Source organism: Barbatula barbatula, assembly GCF_947034865.1.
Source record: "Barbatula barbatula genome assembly, chromosome: 16".
In the NCBI taxonomy this organism is placed as follows: domain Eukaryota; kingdom Metazoa; phylum Chordata; class Actinopteri; order Cypriniformes; family Nemacheilidae; genus Barbatula; species Barbatula barbatula.
The window spans coordinates 6192166-6219138 of NC_136779.1; the positions used below are offsets into that span (position 1 = coordinate 6192166).

The 26973-nt window shown below is 36.2% G+C and overlaps 1 protein-coding gene across 1 annotated transcript; it reads right to left on the reverse strand.

Annotated features, from left to right (window-relative positions):
- Positions 1-5090: 5090 nt before the first annotated feature.
- Positions 5091-26290, reverse strand: stxbp4 (syntaxin binding protein 4). The gene is made up of 20 exons (XM_079477059.1): positions 26049-26290; positions 24300-24373; positions 24082-24177; positions 23927-23996; positions 23749-23823; positions 21670-21761; positions 21316-21442; positions 20893-21025; positions 20703-20809; positions 20253-20475; positions 19348-19426; positions 17540-17637; positions 16710-16806; positions 16482-16594; positions 16305-16394; positions 16083-16148; positions 11733-11903; positions 10548-10664; positions 10129-10178; positions 5091-6862 (listed from the first exon to the last, which is right to left on the reverse strand). Exons 1-20 carry the CDS (start codon positions 26102-26104, stop codon positions 6712-6714), a joined length of 2085 nt encoding a protein of 694 aa, XP_079333185.1. The 5' UTR covers positions 26105-26290; the 3' UTR covers positions 5091-6711.
- Positions 26291-26973: the final 683 nt, after the last annotated feature.

Below are 26973 nucleotides of genomic sequence, written 5' to 3' on the forward strand. Positions count from 1 at the left end.
AATCTTCTGAAAGCAATGCATGCGGTCAGCTTCAGAATACTTATAGTCATTCATTTCTGAAAAAACATCAGTGATTATAAAATATTAATTCAATAAAAACCATAAATAAATGAATAGAAATAACAATATAAAATCATATATAACAATATAAAATAAGAAATAACAATTTAGAATAATAAAAATACATACATACATTATTTTAATATAGGCTGCTTTGTGCTAATAAATGGTTCTGGAAGGTATACTTTTTTCATTTCTGAGGCTTTGAGAAACAAGAGAACATCCTTGTATATAGTGTAAGTGCGGAAAAGCATAAAAACACGGCAGTGATTTGAAACTCCTGAAAGCAACTATATTTACATACTGTATATAACATCACCTGCTATGGAGAGAAAAAAATCAATGGCTCTTACCTTTGGGTGTTAAGAGTGTGTGAAGTGTACTCATCCTAAAATAGACAGACATATCTAATACCTTTTCAAAAGCCCAAACTTGGGTTTTATTGGTTGAATTCATTACAACCACAACAAGTGTATTTACACATTTAAATTAATTAGCTATTGTCAGTGAGGCTTTTTAGTATAGGCAGAAAGCAAAAAGGAGCAAATGCGTACGTTCTTTTTACACAATTTGGCTTAGGGTAGAGCATTTTCACGACTACCTTGCAAAACAGCAATACATTGAACTAAGGATAGAAAATGCATCAGTATATGTAAGGATGATGGAAAGGTTCCCCAAATACAACAGCAAACAAATGTAAACACATTTATTTCAGCAAATACTGCATGTTTAAATCCAAAACCATGCTTTCAGCAATAAGATCAAAGTAGAGAAAACATAGGTCAAATCTAACAAATGTCAAAGTTTATTCCAGCTTTACCAAAAGAGAGCGTGTCCTTTGACTTTAAACACTCAATAATGTTTGATTTATTCAAATTAAGTCGGAAAAGAGGCTGGGCCTGGCTATTGTGTTGGGAAGGTAAAGAATAGACAGAGAACAGCATATCATTTAGAAGGAAATTCCTAAATTGTAAAAAAAACAATAAAAACTCAAACCAATGTGAATTTTTGAAGCATCACTTCGACCTCAGCCAGTTCCAAAACTTTTGAAGTTTTTGGTTTGAGAGTTTCACATACTTTACAACATTTATATCAAATGCACTGAAAAATCAAACTTATCTAATGAATGTAGATTTTTCATGAGCAAACAGGAGCTTCATTTGAGTTGCTGTAATTTGGGTATTGTTTGACTCACAGTTCTGTGGAAAGTGGACAGTGCAGACATTGTCTTTGTCTCTTGCCTTTGGCGAAGTGCTGGACTCCGGAGAGTTTGTGGTTTGGTAATTTATTCCTGCTTCTGACAGACCCAGAGAACTCATTACAGGGTGCGTCCATGACGTGGTTTGAGTAACAAGTCCATTTAGGAAAAATAAATATCACATATGCGTAAATGATATCGCCAAAATGGCAATGTTTTTAAAGACACATGCAGAAACTTTGAGCGTGCAGGTACTGGGCTCTGGTGCAGAACTCAAGGGTGGGGTATCTCACCAAAGACTGATGGATGCATTTTCAAATATAGCCTGTTATAGTTATGCAAATAAAGGTGCATTGTGATGGAGGAGATATTTTGTTTTTGTATCTATAGCGGTGAATAGGTTATATAATTCTCGTCAGACACTATGGAATATCAATGGCAATGGTGATCTTTTTAGAGGTCTTTTACACGAGACCGTTTTCAACTAAAACAGAAAACTTTTAATGCGTTTTAGCTGTTCATTTACACGGGACTGAAAAAGGCTAACTTTTAAAAATGGGCGGCATTATCGTTTTCGTGTCAACGCTGAAGGCGCAAACTATAAACGCACATACACGTTGACATAATGTGTGATAAGTGATTAAAGCTTAAGCCCTAGTGTCCACGAGGTGCTGTGACGTGACTGAAAACACAAGGAGCTCGGCTGGAAGCGGCCGCTGCAGACGCAGCGTTTTGCCCCAAGTTGAGCATTTTTCAAAAGAGTTGGAAAAACGCTAGCTAAAATTCGCTGCGTTTCCATTGAAAACAATTGAAAAAACAGTTCCAGAAACGCCTTGGTGCACACAGCCACTAAAACAGGGAATGCGTATGTGCGCAGGTACGTAGGATTTCTTGAAAGCGCAACAGCACCATCCACTGGCCTGGCATGCATACAGCATTTTTACTCGTTTTACCAGTTCCATGTAAATGCAGATCGTTTTGATAACACTGTTGTGTGTACGTGAAACTTTTTAAAACGCCAAGGGACAACTTTTCCACTTTTCACGTAAACGTACTCTAAAATTGTGCCATCATGTGCTCTCTTTAAAGTCCATGTGAAATAAAAAATATTGTTATTTATTTATTTTCCACTGATAACCATGAGAGAGGACAGTTTAGAAGAGGCCATTTCATAATTTAGCTTGGGTCGCAACGTTGTGTATGCAAACAATGCAAACATTTTGTATGCACAAAATGCAAACTGATTCTGTCTATAAACAGAACTTGATCTTGACACTCCTTCTGTGCAGCAAGAAAACACCTCTCACACAACACACTTTATAAAGGACTTCCCACATATTGTAAAAATGTCCTTTACGATGAAATGAAAATACAGAGTATTCAGATACAAAACTCTCTATATTTCACACAAAATCAACATTTTGACCGGAGAGGCAAAATAATAATTTATGTCGTCTCACATTTCCACAAACAAATCCCCTGTGATGCATATACAGTAGTGCCTATGGGCATTTACAATAAAGTCAGTGTTTACCCTACGGGCCATGTAAAAATCTGCAAGTTTTGGATTACAAAAAAGTTCATTTCGATGTCACTGGTTTGCAACTTGTCATTAAAATTGCTTTAACTTTACTGTTGCAGATGGTTGTCATCTTTAAAGCAATTCTTCTGAGATGTGACCTCATACAACCCATTGGACAGCAAGGTGAAAAGACTGGTAAGCAAAGCCAGATCTGCAAACACACCTTTGAATGCTAAGGAATTACTGCAATTTATTGAAAATAATTATTATAAAATCATGCCTTATTCTTCACCCGATTCATGAAAAGTGCAGACAGCTCAAGCCTTAAGAAGCGGTACTGTAATTCAATCAGCTCTTTGTTTTCTAAGAGCCCTAAAGTTTTACAAGCCAAAGATTTCACAAGATCAACACTTCCAGGTTGAAAAAATAATAATAATAAAATATTCTGAAAACTTAGAAAAAAAACGTTGGTATATTGTTCACAGATAATATATAAGGATTTTACAACATGGCCTGTTTGAATATCATCCACTCATATTCTGTTTGAAAGCATATGGCAGGCTTATTGATGAGGCACAAAGCAATACAAAGCCCATCACATGGCTTAAAGAATATCCATCATGTGGAAAGCAATAAATTGGCATGTGCAAATCTCTTCTTCCATCCCCAGAGAGCATTCGGCCGAAACGTGAGCATCACTCACAAAGAGGTCACATGCAGGCGACTGCGAGGAACACGTTTCTCGGTGCCTTAGGCTCTCGCTTTAACCCATCTTTTGCTCCCTCAGCTACACTGATCCTTTCACATCCACCCCTCTCATCCTTCCATCTGTCCGTCACTCTCCTATTTCTGAGCATCACTTGGTGATTTGGGTGTGTGTGTCTGCGATAAAGGCTTTTAAATGCATGCAATTAGAAACAGAATTGTTTTTAAAGTAACTTACAGACAGGGCAAGGTTCTAAAATCTAAAAGTGACATTTTATTTTACTCAAATTAAAATATGCAAATGCTAAGGAACATTTTAATGTGTTTAGACAAAGGTAAAAATTGTTGAAAAAAGTCAAATTGAGTACAAAAGATTTATTGTAATTCATTGTTAAAAGTGAGTTAATGTATTTAAAGAATAAAATAAATTTAGACTGTAGTTTGACATGGTTGCAGCACAGCCGTCTGTTTCATGCATGTCCTAAATATATAAAAAAATATCAGTATGTGACCTGAGATTCAAGAGAAAATTATACAAAAAAACATAAATATAGAAAGATTCTGCATTCTTACATCTGACTTTATAATTACTGTAAATTCTTTGACCTAAATTTTATTTTCTAAATAAAGAATAGAAGTAAAAAATAAAATTGAGTGTGACGTTATTTTCTTACTTTATTATGTATTTTTTCCACTAACTAGTACCTCCGAAAGATCAACACTTTATTATTGGTGTTACTTTCATCATCCTTTTTGTGGAGATGGGCTGGACCTTCATGGATCCTTCAGGATTAAAACTGTTTTTTAAAGTATGTATAAAGAACATGTTTATAGCTTTCAATTGACATTTTACAAAAGATTTTTTACAGTGATTTTACGTGAAATATTCTGTTCAAATTGAATAAAAGTACTGTAAGAAAGTTGTTAAAACACTCACAAAATGTTACGCTGAAGTTACTTAAAAATATTATTAGTGCATCATTTTTGTGACCAATTATTTAAGCCAGTTCTAAATGAAATTTTAAGCAGCATTACCTAAAATTCTTAAGGCATTGCTTACATTTTTGAGTAACTCTAACCCTATTCCCATGCTATGTTTATGCAACTGGATCCAAATAAAAAAAATTGTCAAATTGACTAATAACTGAAATCAAGACTTTACTAAAAATTACTTGTTGTGTATACTCATTATTTTAAGCAAACCGCAATCTAAATATATTTTGTAACATTAGCAAGAAATTAAAGTCCCAGTGAAATAAAAAATTACATGAAATGGAAATGAAATATTGCAGTGTTTATTGAAAATAGTTTATCAATGTGGGTCATTCTCTTTTTTAAATTCTTGTGCTTTCTTCCTGTTATAACTATCCATCTTGGGCTGTGTGTTCAGTAGTCTGGGCACTGCAGGGAGTAAGCCATTTTAAGGGCCTTCCAGTGGACTGAAACGTTCGTTACCTAAAAGAAATCACATAATGCACCAAAAACCAGGGAGCATCGATGCTCCCTATGTATCCTTACCAGAAATCACGCGACAAGTTTTGAAGACGTTTAACCAAAATTGCACGAGCCAACTCAATGAACTTCATGAAACGCGACGGAACTTTTGAAAAGACAAACACTAATTTTATATAATTTAAAAACAAACATTGCTAGATAGGCAGGAAACACAACTACTTAACATTTCAATTTAATAATCGATTACATTTGTGCACACATATGTAAGAGAATAATGAAAGTGTTTCTCATATGAACTTCAACCTGTATTTAAAAAAATGCAGTATTTTAGAGCTTTCGGACGCAGCCTACATTTCACGAGTAAATTTCAGGCCATATTAACTATGGCCATGAATAATTGTTTACAGTTCTCTTATTTTTATAAATTTGATCAAGAATGTGTTTTCATAGTCAAGTTTGTTTTGGACCGTCTAAACATTTAGACATGATGTGTGGAAAATCCTAACTGATATCTAACAATTAAGAAACCCATATCATGTCCCACCCGGGTTCATTTTCTGAATGCGAATATCAGCGCGTAGTCTGTGACATGATATACAATTTTCATAAAGAACCAGACTGTAGTTGCTTTCCAGTAGCTTTGTATCCAGGCAACGATCGCTGCCGCGAGGTGAGTCGGACCTAAAAGGCTTGTGTTAACGGCAAATGTACCGTGTATTGTGTTTCCTTATTGGATTGACCTAATTCTTTTTACTAAGTGTATCTAAATGGGTTTGATTTCAAGATTGTAGTTGTTTCTCTTATATTCTACCATATGTTAACACGTCAAAGGTTTACAGCACACGTAATCGAGCAGGAAAATAAAATTGAAAACCTGGACATGCAAGCTCACAAATTATTAAATGGAACTTAAAAGTAGATCACTGGGGAAAGCAGGAAGGTTTTACCATTATAAAAATATGACTTTGGAAAAGGCTCTGTACATTTTAGCAATATGCTTGACAAAATAGTGCTATGATGTTAGTTAAAAGCGTCATACAATAATAAAGCATTTAATGACCTACTTCATGCATTATTGCAAGATCATGCATTGCTTAAATATTTATAGAGCTAAATGGGGTGAGAAGTTAATGCAATTGCTAAATTAATCTAAACCATAGTCAAAGATCATGTCAGAAAAAAGAAATGATCTGCTTTGTTTTGGGCAATGTTAATGTTTTTTGTTGACAAAAATTCTTGGAGCAGATGTAGGATTAATGAGGTATAATATTTAAATGCTAAATGTGTCATCTAGCTTCGTCTCAGCTTCGTGTTTACTTTCATATCTTAAAACGTATTTATAATTAGCTTGAAAATTATTTAAAATAACTGTCGAGAATACACAGCAGTTCACCTACATAAGATTATATTACATGAAAACATATGAATCAGTTTCATGTCAATATATATATAAAACATGTTGGCTCATACATATTAGCATTGTGAATCATACTAATCATACTGAAACTATAATTCACGCCGCAGGTCGTGAGGATTTCACCTTTTATTCAATTACGAGTCACTTTGCTTGGAAAACAAACAAACAATGTAAATAATATCCTTTCAACGGATTATGAGATAATATACACATGATAAATGTGACCGTCGTGCAACAACATATAGTTCTCTGATTATTTCACAGAAAATTGTCACAGGGTGAAAATATTGATGGCCGTTTGAGGGAGACGATGGCAATTAAAGATTTTCATGGAGAAGCAGAAAGCTGCGGGCATCACTTACAGTCCAACTCTAGAATGGCTCTGACAGCATGACTTAATTCTTTAGCTTCCATTGCAAGCGCAGAGGCTGTCCAGGTTGGTTTCTTCCCTCCCTGAGAAGCCAGTGTCTGAGACAGCGTGGTTGACTTTGGATTGCTGGCAGAACTGAAAACAAAAGACCAAATTGTTTTCTTTAAAATGTTTCTATGAAAATGATTTTATCATTTACACCAGAAAACCGTTCACAACCATTCATTTGCATTTGTTTGTGTCCATACAATGGAAGTCAATAGGGACCGACCGCTTTTGGTTAACAGCATTTAACAGCTGTGAGTAAACAATGAGTAAACAATGACAGAAGTTTCATTTCATAGGTAAAACTACTGATTTCAAAGGTATTAGTAGCCTATATCAATACGGTATATATCGGTATATATTTTAGGGGTAATGTAATGCACAAATATTTTGACTCATATTTTGTAAGCATGTGGAACAAGACACCAAAATAAACATTAAACATAACAGCAGTTCAGTTCAGAATCATCTCTGTTTTTAAGACCATTATTGATGAATAGCTGACCTTGGAGGTATTCGAGTATTCCAGAGAGAAACATGTATTAATATATTAACATACATTTTTAGTTTCTAACAACTCGATTGAAAACTGTGTCAGTCTTGTGTGATTTTCTGTGGACTTACAATAAAAGTGCCATAGAAAAGTGTGCTCGCTTTAACCAAAAATGAACAAAGCATACAGGCCAAGTTGGAATAAAAGAAGAGCGCAGCATGACCTCCTAATAAAGGCTGGACTTTTGAGAAAGGGGCTTCAGACCCACTGACACGGATGGACAGGTGTTACGAAAACACATTATAAAACGACCACGCTTTTGGGTCATTGGAAGGAAACTGCTAGGGTATGAATTAGTCCAGACTGATTAAATTATCACATGCACTTGAAACATATTGAAACTATTCTACCATCTAGTTTGAAAAGACTTTAGTAATTACTAGCGAATAAATAAGCATATAATAAGAAGCAGAACATAATGTAGGATGTCATATTCCTTTACCGGTGCTCCAACTTATCTGCTGGTGTTATGACGTTTTACATTATCACACATCCGTCTATCACCGGTAATTAAAATATGACTACCAGCCCAAAAATCCAAATTTATGACAGAATAACGGATGGGTTTGTACATACATTTTTTGCTGTCATGGATTTGCAAAAACCCCCAGGAAAAAGATGTTAAAGTGTTCACTCAAAACTTTTTGAGAATCCATCATAATTTCGTTCCAAGCCTGTATGACTTCTTTCTTCTACAGAAAACACCACAAAAACCCTTCTTTGGGTGAACTATCCCTTTAAATATTAAACAAAATATCCACAGTAAGAACCTCTGACACTAAACAACTATTTTAATAGTGTCATCTAAACAACCTTCATTATTGTGCATAAAGCAATTCAGAACATATACCAACCATATAGACGGTTTCATCAGATGCACGTGCTTGAAGCTAACATCCAGGCTGTATTCGGTTATAATATAACAAAGTTATTTTGTTTTAATTTATATTAATATTAACTTATATTCATATGTTATAGTATATTAATTGTAGTCAAATAAATTAAAACTACTAAACAGTCATTTATTTTTTGCAGAGGTCTGCCGGAAATGAAGTGGGCCAACATAACGTTTATGTTGTTGCCACTGAAACAGTCTACACACAGCAAAAAATAATAATAATATATATATATATATATAAATACCGAAGTACTGTATGTGTGTAGATCCTTAAACATACTGAACATGTTTAATATTCTAAATCCAATGTTTTAGCATTCGATAAATGATCTACTTTTGGTCTGCTGTATTTCAGAAAAAGCTTAAAAAGCTCCCTCCATAGGTCATTTTAACACCATCCACCCTCTTGCATAAAGAAAAATCATACACACTCCAGGTTGCAAATTGATGACAGCCTTCAATTTGATTCATCTGGACATGTGTAATATTTTCTGGCCCTAATAGACGAAGACACAACAGCTTTTTCATTCGGTGGAGATGATCATTAGGGGAAAAACAGGCCCTCCAGATGTGCTCTGCTATCCGAATCTGCAGGAGTCCATGTTGATTGGGCCTAATCAACATCACTGCCACAGACAGGTGATATACTGACCTTCCTGTCACGATCTATTCCTACCTTCTGAGACAAATGTGAGGATCTCTTTTAATAGAATAGAAGGCACTTTTATTCCACACAAGTTACAATATACACATGAATACACAACCTCCTATCGAAGACAAAGTTAAATGATTATGTAAAGGAAAAGTGTAACTGTTCCTTAATCAGGCTTTACTATACTTACTTACTAAATGCTGTCGGACCTATCCACCTTATTTTTGAACGTGGAAGTAAACCACGCGACGTACTTACTTTTTGTGTTAAGACTTCCATATGATAAGCTGACCGGTGGAAAACAATGGAAGTGTGTCGCTGCGGGAGCAAGCTCAAAATGTTTTTAAAACAGCTCTGATGAGCTTTTCACACACACGATGTATTACACAGTGGGAGGATGAAGTGGCCATTATTAGTTATTGTAGTCAAGTAGGTCAATTGTCCAGGAGAAAGGACATCCAGTAGGCTAACATAATGAATAATGGATGCAGATCATAGGGTGCGCGACGTTCAGATTAATCTCTGGTGCATGTATTATGGTCAAAGCAAGTGTTTTGTAGACATTTTTGCATTTGTACCAGCTATTATGGCAACCTCTAACAGCACACATTAGGCTTGTACAATTGGCTTCCATAATAAATATTAACATGCCAGTCAAAACAGCACACTTGTCATTAGCTATAGTGGCTCACAGGAAAGTCTAAACACAAACAGCTCAAAGTTGAATCAGGTGGATTTCAAACCAAACTAGAGGCTTCATTCGATTTATTAGCTTCTAAAAACAAAAATCTAGTCATCATTTATGAATGAGTGAGGCAGTTATATAGTGCTTTATTGTGTATTGCTGAACACCCAAAGCACTTTACCAACATATGAGGGGGGTCTCTCCTCAACCACCACCAGTGTGTAGCATCCATCTGGATGCCAATTTACTCACCCTCTTGACATTCTAAATCTGTATGACTTTCTTTATTCCTCATTACACAAAAGAAGTTATTTTGACGAATGTTGGTAAGCGAAAACCATTGGTCCCCATTGACTTGCATTGGTTTTGTGTCCACCCAAAGAGCATTGGTTTTGTGTCCCACCACAATAGATGTTTCGGTTTCGGGATGTTTCGGAAAATGTTCGGTTACCAACATTCTTCAGAATATCTTCTTTTGTGTACTGGAGAAGTCAAACAGGTTTGACATATTTGGGTGAACTTCTCCTTTAGGACAAGACTGAATAATGTACGTGATTTATTCTCTTACCTGTTGCCTTTTGGACAGCTTTGGTTTTCAGAGAGAACGTCTTGGACAAGCTGTGGGGTTTTGAGAGTGTATACGTTTAAATCAGATTGAAATAAGTTAGTATTAAAGATTTAATATTGCGCAAAAAACTGTGAAGTGTTTAATTATTCAACTTTAACACTTTATCCAATCATAGTGGGCAAGGCACAAAAATACAGGAATCCATTAGGTCAATATCCTCAAAATGTGTAAACACTGACTCAAAACATTGCTTAATTTGCCCTTAAGAGAGACATGCACTTTAGGAACCAATGACCATTTAAATAATACATTACAATTGGATATAATATAATAATAATTTGTCGTGGATGTAATGTAATAATAACAAGTGGTTGATCTTTTAATATTTGGTTATGTTTTATAAGTGATTCATGTATCACCTCCACAAACTGTAGAAGTTTCCCAGTAGAGACCTCGAAACCCTTCTTTGTAGTTTCGCTCTTCCTTAGGTGACATTCAAGAAAGGCGCTTCTCTTTTTCAGGTCTTGTAGCTCCTCCTGTATAAAGAGTTCATCTTAAGTTCCTCCAGGATTTCCAGACAGAGAAACAGCATCATAAAATGCATTCTTCTCCTCCCATATGTACAATCATAAAATAAATATATTTTTTCTTAAAAACAACTTTATCTTAAAAGTAAAGTTGCAGTAAATGGGACTGTAAACCTGACGACATATGACAGCTCTGAACAGAACAGCAATGTAGGCCTAACAGGTCATATAAACGTTTAAACCAGCATGTTGAAGGCAACCAAAAGCCCTTGGTTCCCATGTGTTTGTGACCAAGTGACTTGAAGCGATAGTTCACGAAATGAAAATGTTTTTGTTTATTTACCCTCATTTCCTACCAAACCTGTATGACTTTCTTTCTTCTGCAAAACACAAAAGAATTTTGAAAAACATTGGTAACCAAACAACATTGACCCCCATCGACTTCCACTGTATAAACACAAAACCACTGAGACATTTATCAAAATATCTTCTTTTTTTGTGTTCTACAGAAAAAAGGGTCATAAACTGTACAGGTTTTGAACGACATGAGGATGAAAAATGTATAAATAAATAATTTTTATTTTTGTCTCTTTAATGGCACACTTGTATGGCTTTATAAGACGTGTAATACAGAGATGTATTGGACCAAATGTATGAAACTTTGATACTAGCTACTTTTAACTATATGAAAAAAGTATTTGAAAAATTCAAACATATTATATACATCAGGATTTAAAAGAAAATGTACTAAAATGAAAATCATGTGCAATAACCAGTTTTTCATAGCAATCCCTACAAAAAAGTAATCAAATGAATTAATGTCAAATGACCTATGTGAAAATCAATTGCTTCGTGTTGACACTCAAGTTTGCTAGAGATTTCAAAAATAACCTCATCAGCCCACGTCACTCTGCAAGATCATGTTAAAGCCTTCACAGCACATCAGCCCAGTTACTGAATAATACAAAGCAAACACTGACCTACTTTTTGCAGTACACATGAGAACAAAAACCTGGTCTGGATCTGTGCAACCAGATGGATCAGGAATGTGAAACTAAAATTCTCAAAATGCAATACCTGTCCAGGTTGCCCCGCTCTCTGGCACTTCAATTCAGCAATCTCAGCCTCCAAGAGGTGGATAACCTCTTCATAGTCCATCTCCATACCCCGGGCCTGTTTTTGAGCAGCATCTGCCAGATGGATCCGGGTCCGTAGTGATCGGCTCTCATCCATTGCGGATTTTGCATCCTGCAACAGTGGAGTTCCACTTAGAGATGAGATGCTGAGAGTACAGTAGATCAGTACAACGCTCGTGGGCTCTCCCCCTAAGACTGCAAACTTGAAGAAATGCCTACTAGTCTCCCCCCACCGTGACCCCCTACACTTAGCATGACAAAGCACTGCTTGTTATTATCTCTCTTTGGCATTTGCTTCAAGAGAACTGGAGTACATGACGGGAACATGCGCGTTTCGCCGCATACGTGTCAGCTATAGAGATGACAGAACAGGTGTTGTCAGGCATGATGTGGGTCCAGAAAAAAAGGGGGTTTTTACATGATGCAGAGAGTGAAAGATGTATTGGAAAATTTGGCATTATTGAAAACAGCACTACTGGATCCCTGTCAGTCAATAGCAGTCATACACAAAAGAAAGGTAATGGGGTCGGTGTAATAATAAAGCTGCATGGGGTGATACAGTAGGTCTCATTAACGCACAGGTGACACGTAAGGCAGGGTTGCGCTGTATTTGCTTGAGAGAAATTTTATGGAAAGCAGGCTGTCAGGTTTTACAAATGCGTGCAAAGCGTGGTACATCACCGTAAATGCCTTAGAAATAAAGAGTGGCTGATTTGATTGACTTTTATACAGCGGTTCTATTAAAGCTTGAAAAACACACTTCACTATGATTACTATAAGATGTCACTCTTTTTAAAAAACCAGGAATGACATATAAAGGGAGTACTGAATAAAGACTTAATAGGATTGATAGATCGCACATGTACTCTATTATATCGGAATCATGTAACATGGCACTAATGTCAATTTAACGTCTATGCAAAAGGACGACTATGTGACTTTCATTATAAAGATCCTCCATTGCTCACAGTGAATGCAATGTGAATGTAGCTGGTATTTAAAGACACACTTCGAGACTTGATTCAGCCTTGCACTACTTGCATTATATAAGAAAGTAAAACCACAGATGAGATCTCTGAAATATCTTATGATCATGATGAGATTAAATGAAACTCTTCAAGGAAAAGTGTATACTTTTAAGTGTGTACTAGCAAAACAGTATGCACATGGTACATACTAACACGAACCGTAAGTCACCTGTTTTCTATAGACTGTTTGAGCGGCAACAAACCTAAACAAACGCTTTGTGGCCCAAACTTAACATTTGGTAGACCTCCCCGGAGAATCTATAACTGTTGAGTAGTTTAAATGGATTTAATAAAATGAATATACAGTAAGATAATAACAGAAATGACATTTCTAATAAATAAATTGTAGTATTATAACCAAACACGGACCAGAAGCTATCTTTGGGTGCGGGCGCGTCTTCTTGGACTTAAGTTTTTTTTATTTGATTTGTGATGTTTAATGTATTATTTAATTGGTTAATTTAGTGAAGTATCACTTCTATAATTTTATTAATGCAGTAGTGTTACTAAATTCTGTTCTGTGTGTAATATCAGCCGTTTGAGTGTCCAGGGATCTACACTTTACATTTTCATGAACATAGTAAACCATCCAGGTACTTTAAGAATACCACAACATACCATAATTTGTGACATACTTTTAATTTCAAATACTATTTAGGATGGAAAGTATGCAAATATTAAATAATCTTGCAAATGTCTCCATTTTCAGCTACAGGCAAGATCTTAAGAAACTGAACTCTGATTTGCCAAGTCTGTGATCAAAAGTCAATATTATTGAAGAATATAAACTCAAATATTTCTCATCAAATTATCAAAATACAGATATTTTAAGTATAAACGCCACATTCATTTTAAAGCTTTATTCGTGGTGTAGGACTCTTGGTCTTATTTTTGATGGTCTAGGTCTTGTCTTGGGATTTTATTTCAAGACCAGTCAAGACCACAACTGCAGGAATTTCACTTAAAATTGTAGACACAATATCAAATACAAGTTTTTGTTTTGGCAGATCCCAAACTAATCTAGACAAATCAGACAACAGCTGGAATATGCTATGGAATAGATAAAAACACTTGGTCTTGACTACAACACTAAGCTCCGTACTCCTAATGTATTTAAAAAAAATAGTCTGAGGCATCCGAGACTAATTTAATACTTAAAACGTAACAACTAAAACCTCATTAAAATCTCCCGAGCAATGAAAGAGCAACCTTTAAGCAAAACAATCGTATGTTTCTCCTGAAAAAAACACCACTGTAGCCTTAGAGATCTGTGACTAGAAGAGATCTCAACGATGTTCCGCCTGGCAACAATAACATTTTTATTAATCCTCCAGAATTATTCTTAAAACGTCCAAAAGTCTTGTGTGCTCAGTGACTAACATCTAATCAATAAGATTTACTAGTACACTCCAAAAAATATTGCGTGAAAAACAACACGCTTACTTTGTGTTACTTTTAATTTAACCTTGCGTTGTCCCTTTATTTAACAAAATCATAAAATGTAATAAAACACATGATTTGTTAAAATTCCATAACACAAATATTTATTTATTTTATTAAGTACAGTACTTGTATTATGTATTGTGTGCATTATGTATTTTTTAATAGTACAGTAGCTAGTATTGGGCTCTACGGTCTCACGGAGAGACGGTGGATGCATTAGCTCAAAATAATTTATTCACAATATTTAAATCCATTTAAAATAAGACTCTCCACATTAACCCCCGGCACACAATGTAGACGCAAGGCTAAGACAAAGAGTTCTCATCCCAGGAGCCACACGGACAGTCACACCTCACAACAGTCATGACTGCCCCCGCACACGTTTTACTGTAATGTACCCGGTGATGTACTGTAATGTACAGCGTGGACATGATATAGCCTCAGTTCTCACAGGAGAGAAGGCTTAAAAGCCTGCTGCTTCAATGTTGAAAAGCCCATCAGCCTACCTGTAGCTCTAATGGCAGACATAGACGGTAGCGTGTGGGTGGGGGTGAGGATAGCAGAAAGAATTCAATTCAGAACTGAACTTCAAAGATACATACAGTACGGGCTTCACACGAGGGGGAGCGCTGACCATGTACTAGCGCTTGTATGTCATGAACTGGATAAGCAACGGAGCCCTTTATAGTGCTCCAGGAGGGAGCAGCTGCGACTCAACACGCTAGAGCAAAGCATTCTGGGAAGGAGAGACAGAAGTTACATTGACCCCGTCACCGATGAAAACGCCAAAGGGGCTCAGACGGCTGACTAAACATGTTTGAGTGTCTCTTTGATAAAAAGTAGCACTGCAATACTTTATTTAGATCATCTCACAAGGTCAACTGTAAGTGAAATTGGTGCTGAATATTTGTGTGAGAGGAGAAGTACAACCAGTGACACCAATCGCTGATTTAATGAACTGTATGGACAAAAGCACTTAAGATACAAATATACATAAACAATAGTGTTCTGAGCAGACAATTTGATGTTTGCCAGTGCAACAATTTATGTGGTTGCTGAAGTGATTGTGGCCATGATGTTATTTCCATATTCTATGTATATCTGTATCTATGATATATCTATGATATTCTCTTATATATATAAACTGAAAGTGTCCCGTCAGAATGTAGAAAGATATTGGGATATTGCATTTTCAGGTATATCTAAGCTCAAGGGATGATGCAATGAGTAGGTGCACTCAATCTGACCAAATTTGCAACACAGCAGAAAGATGTCTCAAATTTATACTGTAATGCTCTGCTACCTTTTCAACAGCCTAATAAAACCATGAACCTCCAAAGAATCTTGAATAGAATGCTAAAGCTCTTTGGGTTTATATAACAAATCTTCTGAGGCTGTGAGACAGAACCCAAAGGGCTGGTGGGAGCCCATGTCTTCATAAGTTATCGAACAGAACTATTTCCAAACACCGACTCCCATCCCATAGCATTCTACATACTTCACCTCCTACATCGAGCTCTAACGTGGGTGTTTAATCTTCCTGAGGTGAGCACATTGCACGTAGATGATGAAAATAGATTTTGCATATTACTCATAGTACGACATCTTTTGACCTTTTTTTTGCAGTAAAGAAAAAATCATGTTCAGCATCAAACTAACTACAAAACACCTGAATCTAACCTAAGAGCACATAAGTGTGTGCCAAGAGCACCCCCCTGTGTCGTATCTAACACTGCACAGTGACAAACACTGAGAAAAAGACAAAAATAATGTGATGTGACGTGACGTGACGTGAAAAGATGTAAGAAAGAGTTGCTCACGTGTTTAACTTCTGTTAGTTCCTGCTGCATTTTTCGATTAAGGCTCTGGGATTCAACCAGCTTATCCTGTGAGAACAGATATCTTCACATGAACCAGCATTGGAGTTAGCACACTGACTCACTCTCACAAATAGGATTATTGAGAGCCGCAGGCAATGACACATGAATGAAAGTCACACATTCCAGCATGTGACAGTGTTGTGGTTGTTGCAGAGGGGTTACCTGTAGTCGCTTGATCTCAGTCAAGGCCTCAATGTGATCTTTTCTTAATCTCTCCATGTCCTCTAGATCATCCGAGTCTGATAATGATGGCTAAAAAGTGACATTAATAAAAAAATTTAGTTGTTATTTTGATTGTGTGGCAGTGCACACATAGTGTTTGCAAGTACAAATATTTACCTTAGGGTTTGATGGAGAATCAATGAGATCGTCTGATGTCAATCTCGCAACTTTTTGCTCTGAGTTACACTTTGGCGGTAGTTTGAAGAGTTCCTTTGTCACTCTCTCAAAATCTTACAGAAAAAAATACTTTTAAAACGTAAACTAAAAAGAATTAATAATACAAAATGTATTGTACTTGTGTAACACTAATGTAACACTCTTATTCGTCTATGAAATGATTCTCACCTCCATAGGCCACTGTCCCTTCTGGGCTCAAATGAAGTCTTTCTCTTAGAGTCTGGACCTGACACGCTGTAGGTTTTAATCCCAGGGCCTCCAGTGACTGTGGACAGAACATGCATTACATGGTCAGGGCTTCGGCTATACTTCTCCCTCACACAAACGTACTGCAATGCTTCTATATTTTACTATACATGTCTGCAAATCTCTTAAAATTTAGATTCACTGCTGTCTATCTCCATAATTAATTCTGTTTGTAACTGGGTTTTGCAAAGATCTAACCAATAAAACATTTTTTTTTACTTTAGACTATTTACATTTTCATTTTCCGCCTTTGGCAGGTACCTTTATTCATAGCAAATTTGGATATGCGTCCACATATTTTTATCAGTAGTGTAACCTGGGGATTGAAACCATGACTTTTGCGTCGCTAAACGCAATGCTCTAACAATTCAGTATTAAGTACGTCCCTCTTCTCGGGCTGACATGGACTCCACAAGCTTGAACAAAACATGATGATCCATGATTAACCTACAGCAACATCATTTAATTTCAATGATATCAATTTCATTATTTGATTGGTGACCCAGATACAGCGGAACGATAATCATTCCTTCCTTACATTTTCCTCAAAATGTTAAACTTTTTGTCCATTTCAAGGTCGAAATTCTGAATCCAAATTAGGCAAAATCTGAATTGTGGCTGATCAGATCTATTTAGCATAATGCAAAAGTCATTTGTTTGATTCCCAAAGAAAACAATAGTTAAAGATGAAAGCAACTTAAAATGAGTTACAAAAATCCCAAATGTAAAAATAACTAAATGATCAGGGAGACCTGCTTTATTTTCTCAGGCTTGAGCTGGATGCTGGAAGACGGAGGTTCTGATGGTCTGAAGGTATTGCTGGGCTTACAGACAGCAGTTACACATACATCTGGGCAAAGAAAAAAGAAAGACTTAATGAGTCTCAGCAAAACAGCTGTTAATTTTTTGCAAAACATCTGACTGTTCTGTAAGGTACTTACATAACTCTATAATTATGTTTGTATAACCGTATAACAAATAAGTAATTGTAAAAACATAATTTCACCAGATTTCTTCACAGATGTTGCACATAAGTAAAAAAGAGTTAAAATCATTTGCAAAAGGCTGTTTTCTCCAAAAACCAAACTCAGATCTGAGTGAGTGAAGTGGAGAAAGCACAAAGCTCTTCTCAAAATAGTGTCACACTGTTGAATAATCTTATGATGAATAACTGCAGCGTGTAACTCAGTTTACACTGCAGGTGTGTGCTCTGACCTTAATTGCTTTTCGTTGATGTCCTTCTGAAACCTAAGATATCCAAATAGTTTTTTATTATTAAAGGAATAGTTCACCCAAAAATTTTAATTCTGTCATCATTCAGTCATTTTGAAATGACAAGAGGGTGAGTAAATTATGACAAGACATTTTTGGGTGAACTTATCCCTTTAAATACTGAGCTGTGAAAGTTGACAGGCACGTTGCAATACTTTACTGTATATTGGTAAGATATTTGCAAAATTCAAGTGACAAACATAAAGGGTGACTAATAATAATGATATATGACAAAACAATGTATGAAGGTATGAGGTTTCAAAAGGACAGCTACGATAGTTGCTTTTTTTGTTTTTATCGCTTTTTATAAATACATGATATTTTACATATTCAGGAATTTGACATATTACAATTCCAAAGAATGAAAACAGATTCCAGAGTAAGAAAGCCAAAGACAACAGTGGCTAGAAAACCCTCCAAAGATGTAAAAGTAGTATATAGTAAATCAACTTTGTGAGAAACCAAGGGCTGGTTGCCTAGCTTAGACGTTTTTCTTCAAGACTGGTCATAACTTCTTCAAGTCAGTTACAGAAAAAGGATTGAAATATGAAATGAAATATGAAAAGTAAGTCTGTGAGAATAGTTGTTCAGACACAGTCTTAATTTAGCAGCTACGTTTATGCAACTGGCCCCAAGACTCCCACATATTAAGAGAATGTCTATTCGTGTAAGGCTCGTATCAAACTTGTTACCACTTCAAAACTGTATGTGCTGTTCCCCCAGCCGTTTCCGCATAGGTTATTCCTGATCCAATATTAAACACCTCACCTTTGTTATGCTCACTTCATCTGAGATCCATCTGGCAGTTTATGACATCACAGGTCCGTCTGACCACAAACTCAAAACATTTGGAAACAAATTTTCATGATTGCCTTTCGGCACAGCTGGCATTTCAATCTGTTTCAAATCTACTAAAGAAGGCTTTATCAGAGGTGCCTTTCCATGAAATGAAACACTGTCCCGAACAGAGTTCACTACCCTTGCGTTCACCTGGAGTTAAGTTTTTATCTATTTTCAGAACGAAGAGAGAGCAGAAGCATGTCAACTGGATTATCCTACAGACACCCCAGTATTTCATCAGCGCACGACTCTCTAAACTTCTAAACTTTTAGACTAATCCAGGTTGTGCCAAAACATTTGTTATCTTCCTATTTTAAAAGACATTCAAATGCCATTCTGATGCCAGGGGTATGAGAACACAAAACATTCATGTTTGAGAATGCACTGACCTAATCTGAAAAACATCAATGTGAGTATTTAGGGTCAGTTTAATAATAATTTGCCGTACCAGAGTCGGCCACTGTGGTACAGGCACTCTCGGGCGAGGACACGGGGGTTAGCTCAGGCCTTCCTATAGTGGTTTGTACCTGAGGAGGAAAGCAGGACATTCCTTGAATAAAGCATCAACAACCCTGTTCACAACCCTGTGACGAAATGTGATGTGCAGACGGCATATTTTAATTATATTTGCTTTTAATGCCCCCTTCAGAGTGATATCTGCCGGTGCCGATATTACCGATATATTTATATTTCTTAACTTTCTGAATGTTATTAATTCATATAATGACTGTTAATATTGAACATCTAACTGGTGATTTTTCTTTACGTTTTCTTTATACAGGACACACATTTATTATATTTTCCTCTCCTCTTTTGATTGACAAGATATATCGGCCCTGATCATCGGCTGTTTGTAAACAATCGGCCGATATCAATGGATCTGTAGTTATTAATATTTTCTTGGTCCCTTATAATATTTTGTAGTCATTTTGGGTAAATTCTTCCCAAAGCTGCATCAGTTTCCATCTGCCAGAAGCATACAACATTTTTTATATATCTGAGAAAATACTGTTTATCAAAGATGTATTAAAGACATCTTTTCAAAGCTAGAGATCACTTTTGGCCACTACTGTACATAAAGATAAATTCCTGGCATGAGACGTAATATACTGTCAACATAATGCATAACATTTTAATTTGACTCAATCAATTTTAAAGGGTAAATTTAATAATTAACTTTGTGCATTTTTGTCTGATGTAAAATCATCGTATTAGACAATAAGTTTACTTAAAAGTAAATACTGAATATTGTATATTTATACATGTGAGATTCTCATGAATTATCTCCCATAGGAAACACTCCCATTACCGTCACATGTTGAATTACTCAAGCCGAAGTTTCTTACGTCCTACCTTAGCAAGCTCTACAGAAGGCAGTGTTTCACTTCCAGAGTTGGGTGTATTGGCTATCTTGGGAACGAAGCCTCCAGGCAGAGTCGCTCCCCCCAATCCAGCGGGCCTGAGCTGAGGAACAGTACTGGAAGCGGGCTGAAGTGAGATGGGACTGTGGGGTCCACTGCTGGAGCCTGAAGAAGACCTTCGTCTGATAAATGTTATCTCTACTGTAGGGTCATGTCTGTAGGGTCAAAAAGTGACATTTTTCTGTTTTCATTAGTCCTACAGTAAACTACACGAATTTTCATTAAAGGGACAGTTCACCCAATAAAAAATGTTCAAGTCTTTATTTACTCATCAGAACAAAGAAATGTATACAGATTTGGAACAACTTGATGCTGAGTATATTATTAATTTTGGGGTGAACCGTTCCTTTAGGTTGTGCTCAAACATGTATCAAGTTTTAACCTGAGTTTTGTACGAGTGAGTATGCTTTTGGCTTCTTCATGTGTTACTCCAATGAGTGATTCTTTATTGATGGATATAAGCTGGTCTCCTGGCTTAAGTCTCCCATCCTAGAATCAGAAAAAAAACCTTTAACTAACATTTTTAAAGAAATATAATTTAAATAACAGCAACAATGCAAATTCACGAATACTTTTTGGCAGTCGCCTCCTTGCATTATTTCCTGAATGAACACCATTGGCCCCTCTGCACGGTTAGCTCCGCCCCTGATGACCAAGCCTAATCCTGTCCCCTTGGCAACACATATCAACTGAATCATGCAGTGTCTGGTGGGGAGGAGAGGCGTAAACTTAAGGGCTTGGATCAACAGCACAAACAATGTCCACTGAAGTGATTATTTTTTTTCAATGACAATACATCAATCTTTGTGGGATTTCACTTTCATTCAGACTTTTAAATCAGGTTGCCTCAGGCTTAAACATAACACTGACTACTAATAGCATCAGTGTGTGAAACCTGTGGGGTTCTGATAAAAGTAAAAAAAAGATCTATGTGATCAATTTAACTATAAAGAATCTCTCTGAATGTAATCTCTGCATTGCCGTTTAGATCTCACGTGCAGACTGGCGTTGGAGAGGAGATGCAGGCGGTGTTGTACACTGGATTTAGATCTTTAGGGCTGAGAAGCAGAGGACTGGATGATCTTGAAGATGAAGAGGAGGAGGCCGTGTCAGTCATCTTACCTTAAAACAAGAGATTGTCATGTCAATGCCACAATCAAAATGTCTGCTCCTCTATCACATGCTACATGGTTTCCAGAACATCAATCTCTTTCACATCTGCACAACAAGTAGGAAACAATGGTGTAAAGAATAGAGTTTTTGTTCGAACGCTGAAACCTCCTGTAAGTATAAGGCATTACTCATTCCTGTCTGAAATACAGTTTAAGGATGGACGTAATGGAAAATACCTGTGGAAACAGAAGTGGGAGACGTCCTGTCTGATCCAGAACTAGTACTGCTGCTCGAACCATATTTTTCCATTAGTACAGCGAATTCTCTCCTGTAGTGTAAGATAAAGTAAACAAAACCAATAAGATATGGGTTCAAAAATTCTGTCATACTTTGTTCACTTTCGAGTTATTCCAGTTCTGTATAAATAGAAAGATATTTGGAAGAAATGCTTATAACCAATCAGATCTTGCACCCCATTGACTCCCATAGTAGGTAAAATTACTTTACTATTTTGTTTTCGAACACAAAAGAAGTCATTTTGAAGAATGAAGGACAGCAAACAGTTCTGGGGCACTTTTGTCTACCATTGTATTTCTTTTCTAATATGGTAGTAAATGGGGGCAAAATCTGTCTGGTTATAAGCATTCATTCCAAATATCTTTCTCCGTGTTCATCTGAACAACATTTTTGAGTGAAATATCCTTTTACATGGTGAACTTGTCAAAATAGAGTTGAATGTACGATGTAGTATATCTGTGCTCGATTCACTCTGCCAGCGTTCGTACAGCTTTCGAAAAGATTTTTTTGAACATGGATTCCCGTTCTTAGTCCCTTATTAGACAATTCTTTAGCGAAAGAGCACGCCCTTGCACGGGGGAAAGAGCACGCCCCTGCATCAACCAGACACACCTTAGAAAGTGCACACCCATCAATGCCACCTGACAGATGTTTAGCTGTGTTTGTTTGCTCACTGCATTTCATTGATGAATGTTATATAAACGGTGGATATAACGCCGGACATGAACCACACGCGGTAAGTCAAACTAAGTCACATGTCTGTGTTTTGTTGGCAATAACCACCTCCAGGCGCTTGTCTTTTTCCGGAAATAATCATGCAGCTGTGCTTGTCTTTTATAAAAATGATTAAACTAAATACTCTGTACTCTATACTACTGAATAGGTACTCAAATTTAATATGAGATGAGAAACTGCACGTGTTCCCTCATCTTTAAAACAAAATCATAAGCAAAAACCATAGTAAAATATTCTTGGAAGACAGTCTTTGCCCTGGTCATGTAATAGGAAAATTTCTATTAAATACAACTTCCTAATTATCCTCAAAGTGGATTAGAAGCACTTAAATAGATTAGGAGAGTAATCAGAGATAAATTGCCCAAGTATCCATGTTAAGAGTCAAACCAGAAATGTGATTTACCCGTTAATCTTTCGTGACACGATGTTCTCAGAATCTGAAGCATGTTGTTTGAATTGGATGATTCGCAATTAATAATGATGGTAATCCTTTTACAATAGCTTAAAACCTCAGCTGGATCAAGTAAGGATACAGACTTGTGGCCCCAATACGTCAACAGTCGTCTAGCCGCGAGTACAAAAGGGCGCGTCAGGAAGTCACTGACACCAGCAAAATGACATATCCTTTTAAACTAAGACTGTCAGGAAGATTATGACTCTCACATTGCAAAAAGACCCTGCTTTGTCAGGTTTGCTTCATGCTGTGACATCTAAATTACCAGGTTTTATTCAAATAAACTGTTATGGATTAAACAATTAGATTTTAGATTCTTCCCTAGATTATGCAAACAAATAGTACTTTGTTTAAATAAATTAAAAAAATTAATTACTTCATGACAATGACTTCCAATTTTGACAAAGCTGCATGAATCTTCCAAAAACATTTTGGAGTTCTGTATTGTATCGGGACACTGTACACGAATTATAGAAAATCTCTCTGGACTAAAAAAATGAATTGTCAACAAACTACAACAAGTGCCAAACTTCCCATTAACCACTAAAGACTATAATGCACTTAATGTATTAAGCCTATTTTTACATTTAAAATACGGTCTGCTGTAGGATTGAGTATACAATGTGCAAATATTGGCAAGCCGAGGGATATAGCTTGTCTCTATATAATTGAAACTGAGAAAGACAAAACAAACCCCTGTGAATTACTTGGAAATACTACTGTAGATATATAGAATATTTTATCTTATAGATAATATAAATCTGTTGGGGTAGAATTTAAATTATTCATACCTACACCTTTAAAAACCCCAGTTTGTAAAAATAGTTACCTTGAAGAATCATCACGAACGATAAGTAAAGACATATGATTTGAAGAAGACGCCATGCGAAGAATATCCACCGCCCTAAAAAATTGAGAAACAGACAGGGAGTTATTTCACCTTTTATTTATTTATCATAGAATCTCTTATACACCTCAGGTTTTATGAACAATCTGGAATTCATTACCGATCAGTTGTGACACCCCCTAAATTCATGTTGTTGACATCTAAAATAAGGTCCCCTGCTTTAAGACGCCCTGAAAGAAAAAAGAGGCAATGTCCATAGTTCCCGGATTGTACAAAGATAATTTAATTTGGGATTTAAAAAAGAAGAGAACATACCGTCCTGTGCCGCCACGCCACCTGGTAAAACCCGTTTAATGAAAATACCAAACTCTTCACCACTCTGTTCCCTGTAGCCCCCAATAATCTTCACCCCTATTAAATTGAGATTAAGTTTTTTATCATTCATTCAGAGGGCTGTAAATAATTAAAAGAATGCAGCATACATCAGTTTTTGATTCATATAATACATTTCAGCATTTTGCGCTGGTTCTCACCAAGTCCGTTCTTGCAGTCTGTGAACTCTAGTCTCTCAACAGCACGATTGATGCCATGTGGCCCCATTATCGTCCTGAAAATCAGATATTTCCTCACATATCACAGATATTCACATTTAAATGATAATAGTCACAATGGAAGTTATTTATAAATCTGCTCCAAGCTCTTTTTTTTTAAATAAAGACCAGGTGGTCGGGACTTATGAATAAGGTTGATGCAAGATTTACAATATAATGATATTTATGATTAATGGAACTCCACACTCTATATTTATTGTAGCTTTAAATTATTCATACAACCTGGAAATATCTGTAGAGTAAAGTGGCAATGAAGATTTTATTTTTCACGACGGTAAACTAAATAATAATAGGAACATCCATTCATAACCTTGCAGAATAAAAATAATAAAATAATTCAAATTGAAGTGTGTATGCAGGAAGTAGTTTATAGTGCTTGGATTTATAATAAAAAACTCAACCATGTACTGTAAGGAATCAGTAAAGCCTTCATAGAAATGCATGCATGTATTTAATTTGTTAAATGACAAACTGATCTCTGTTGTTTTTAATCCCCATAATAGAAACATAATACAATGTTTGTCTCTAACTAGGACATTGACTGATGTCAATGAAGCTTCTTGTGGCTTTTTATATCACAGATATCACCACAAATTTTGCTTTTTTCATTTAATCCTTTTTTTCCCCGTGTATCTTCTATATAATATTTGTTTATATTTTGCAATAAACTTTAATGTCAGCCTTGTAAAGGCCTGTGCAAGTTAATATAACATGCTATATTTATTCTTCGCACATTTTGTATTTGTTTCAAAAACATGCCAGGTCAAAATACAAATACGAGCCATTTACGGTTTAGGGTAATTATTGTGCAAGTTTCTTCAAGTTCATCGTGCTGGTCAGACTGAACGATACAGAAAGTCAAGGACAAACTCTCACGTCTTTGACCCCGTTAGTGACCTATGTTTGCTTCCAATTTAACTGTTAACATTACACTATAATCCCTTTGTTGTGTCGACTAATCAAAAACGTGCAGCGTAATGATTTGCTATTTACTTCTTCAGGCAGACTGCAGTAAATGGTCTACGTTGAAAGCTTTATACACTTGTCTCACACAGAGTTATTATAAAGAATCATGACTATTGTAAGTATCTGATCACCCATTATGTTTAAAGCCACGACCGAAGAAAGCTCAAACATGTGTTACAGAAGATCCAGCATTAAACTGATCACTTAATTCTGCCTAATCTCTCTTACCTCGCACAAACCATGTTATGCACTAACGGAATATAACAGACCCACGCAGGCATCCCCGCAGGGTGCTTCCTATTTGTCTTGACCTCACTTTACACTTCCTGCTGGTCGGTTTCCATGACGATGATGATAAATAAGTTCCAAACTAAAGGATTTTAGTTTATTTATTCTCTGCTAGATGTTTAAAACTATACGTCATCTTTGAATGCAACGATCTATATCATTATAATGGAGCTACACAAATGATTTTACAGAATACTGACATTTTGTATGTATAAAACATGGAAGGAGAAACTTTTCTTTTCTTTAGTTAGCAGAAACATGGAAAGCATGTGAGATAAACAAGCAGTAACATTTTGACACCAATCAAAACTTACTAAAAAAACTAACAGAACCCAAATAAACATAAAGTAACATGAGTTAGTTATTTGCGTAATCCAAAATACCTCATCCAGATAACAAGATAATGTAATTTCCTACCAGTAGAGGAGCGACAGCCCGTCAAAGTGTTCTGCCTCCACTGGGAGCAGAGCCATCACTGGTCCACGAGCGACTGAAGATGTATTATAAAGTCAATCTGGTCACTGGGCAGAAGGGGGACCGCTGGTTCAAACACGGTCAGCCTCGATGACCGAGAGACAGCAATTTGCCCAGACAGTAACAGACATACTCGTACCTATTCGCTAATCTGTCCTGATACCCCGCGGTCACGTGGTTTGCCTCACCTCTCACTTCACTGTCACTGTTATTGTTGGTGATGTAAGTCAGGGGACAGGAAAGCCGATGATGGAAGGAATTGATGTGGATAAAGTGTGACTGCATGACTCGGACACAGGGACATCCGTCACAAATTAGTCACAGTCTTGTCAAAAAATTAAATAACATAGTATTAAAATGAATTTAAAAATACACTTAACAGTAAGTTACTTAGTACATACGCATTACGCAACAATACAAACATTACAGAAACACAATGAAATCCATAAATAGTGTCTTAAACTGTCATTTCCATATTAAAGTGACATAACCTAGTTGTACACATTTACGAAAACCACCTCAAAGTAAACCACATTTCGTAAAAATTCTTTGTTTTTAAAACGTTAATCCATAAAAATCCGTGAATATCAACATTAAATGTGAAGAAAAAGACCATATTGCACACTGTCGTTACACAAGTGGGCAGAAGGAGGCGCTCCCACAAAAGAGGAGACACTACAGAGATTCGAGGTTTTTCAAGACTCTTTGGTTGTTTATATCTCAAAATGCGCATCAAATTCTTAATTTTTCTACACATTTATCTGGTTATAAATATGATTCTTTCATTTACTCCTTTCCGAAAATTATTGCGGTGTAGTTAAGATTGCTTAAGGTAGGTCCCTTTTTCAAAACACACCGGAACTATATT

Bases quoted from the DNA above. Each gene is read 5' to 3' on its own strand.
- stxbp4 (XM_079477059.1), bottom strand. From the start codon at position 26,104: ATGGCTCTGCTCCCAGTGGAGGCAGAACACTTTGACGGGCTGTCGCTC. The intron at 21,443-21,669 runs GTATTTTCCATT...TCTTGTTTTAAG, and splicing joins TCCCACTTCTGTTTCCACAG to GTAAGATGACTGACACGGCC. The intron at 10,665-11,732 runs GTATTGCATTTT...CTCTTTATACAG, and splicing joins GAGCGGGGCAACCTGGACAG to GAGGAGCTACAAGACCTGAA.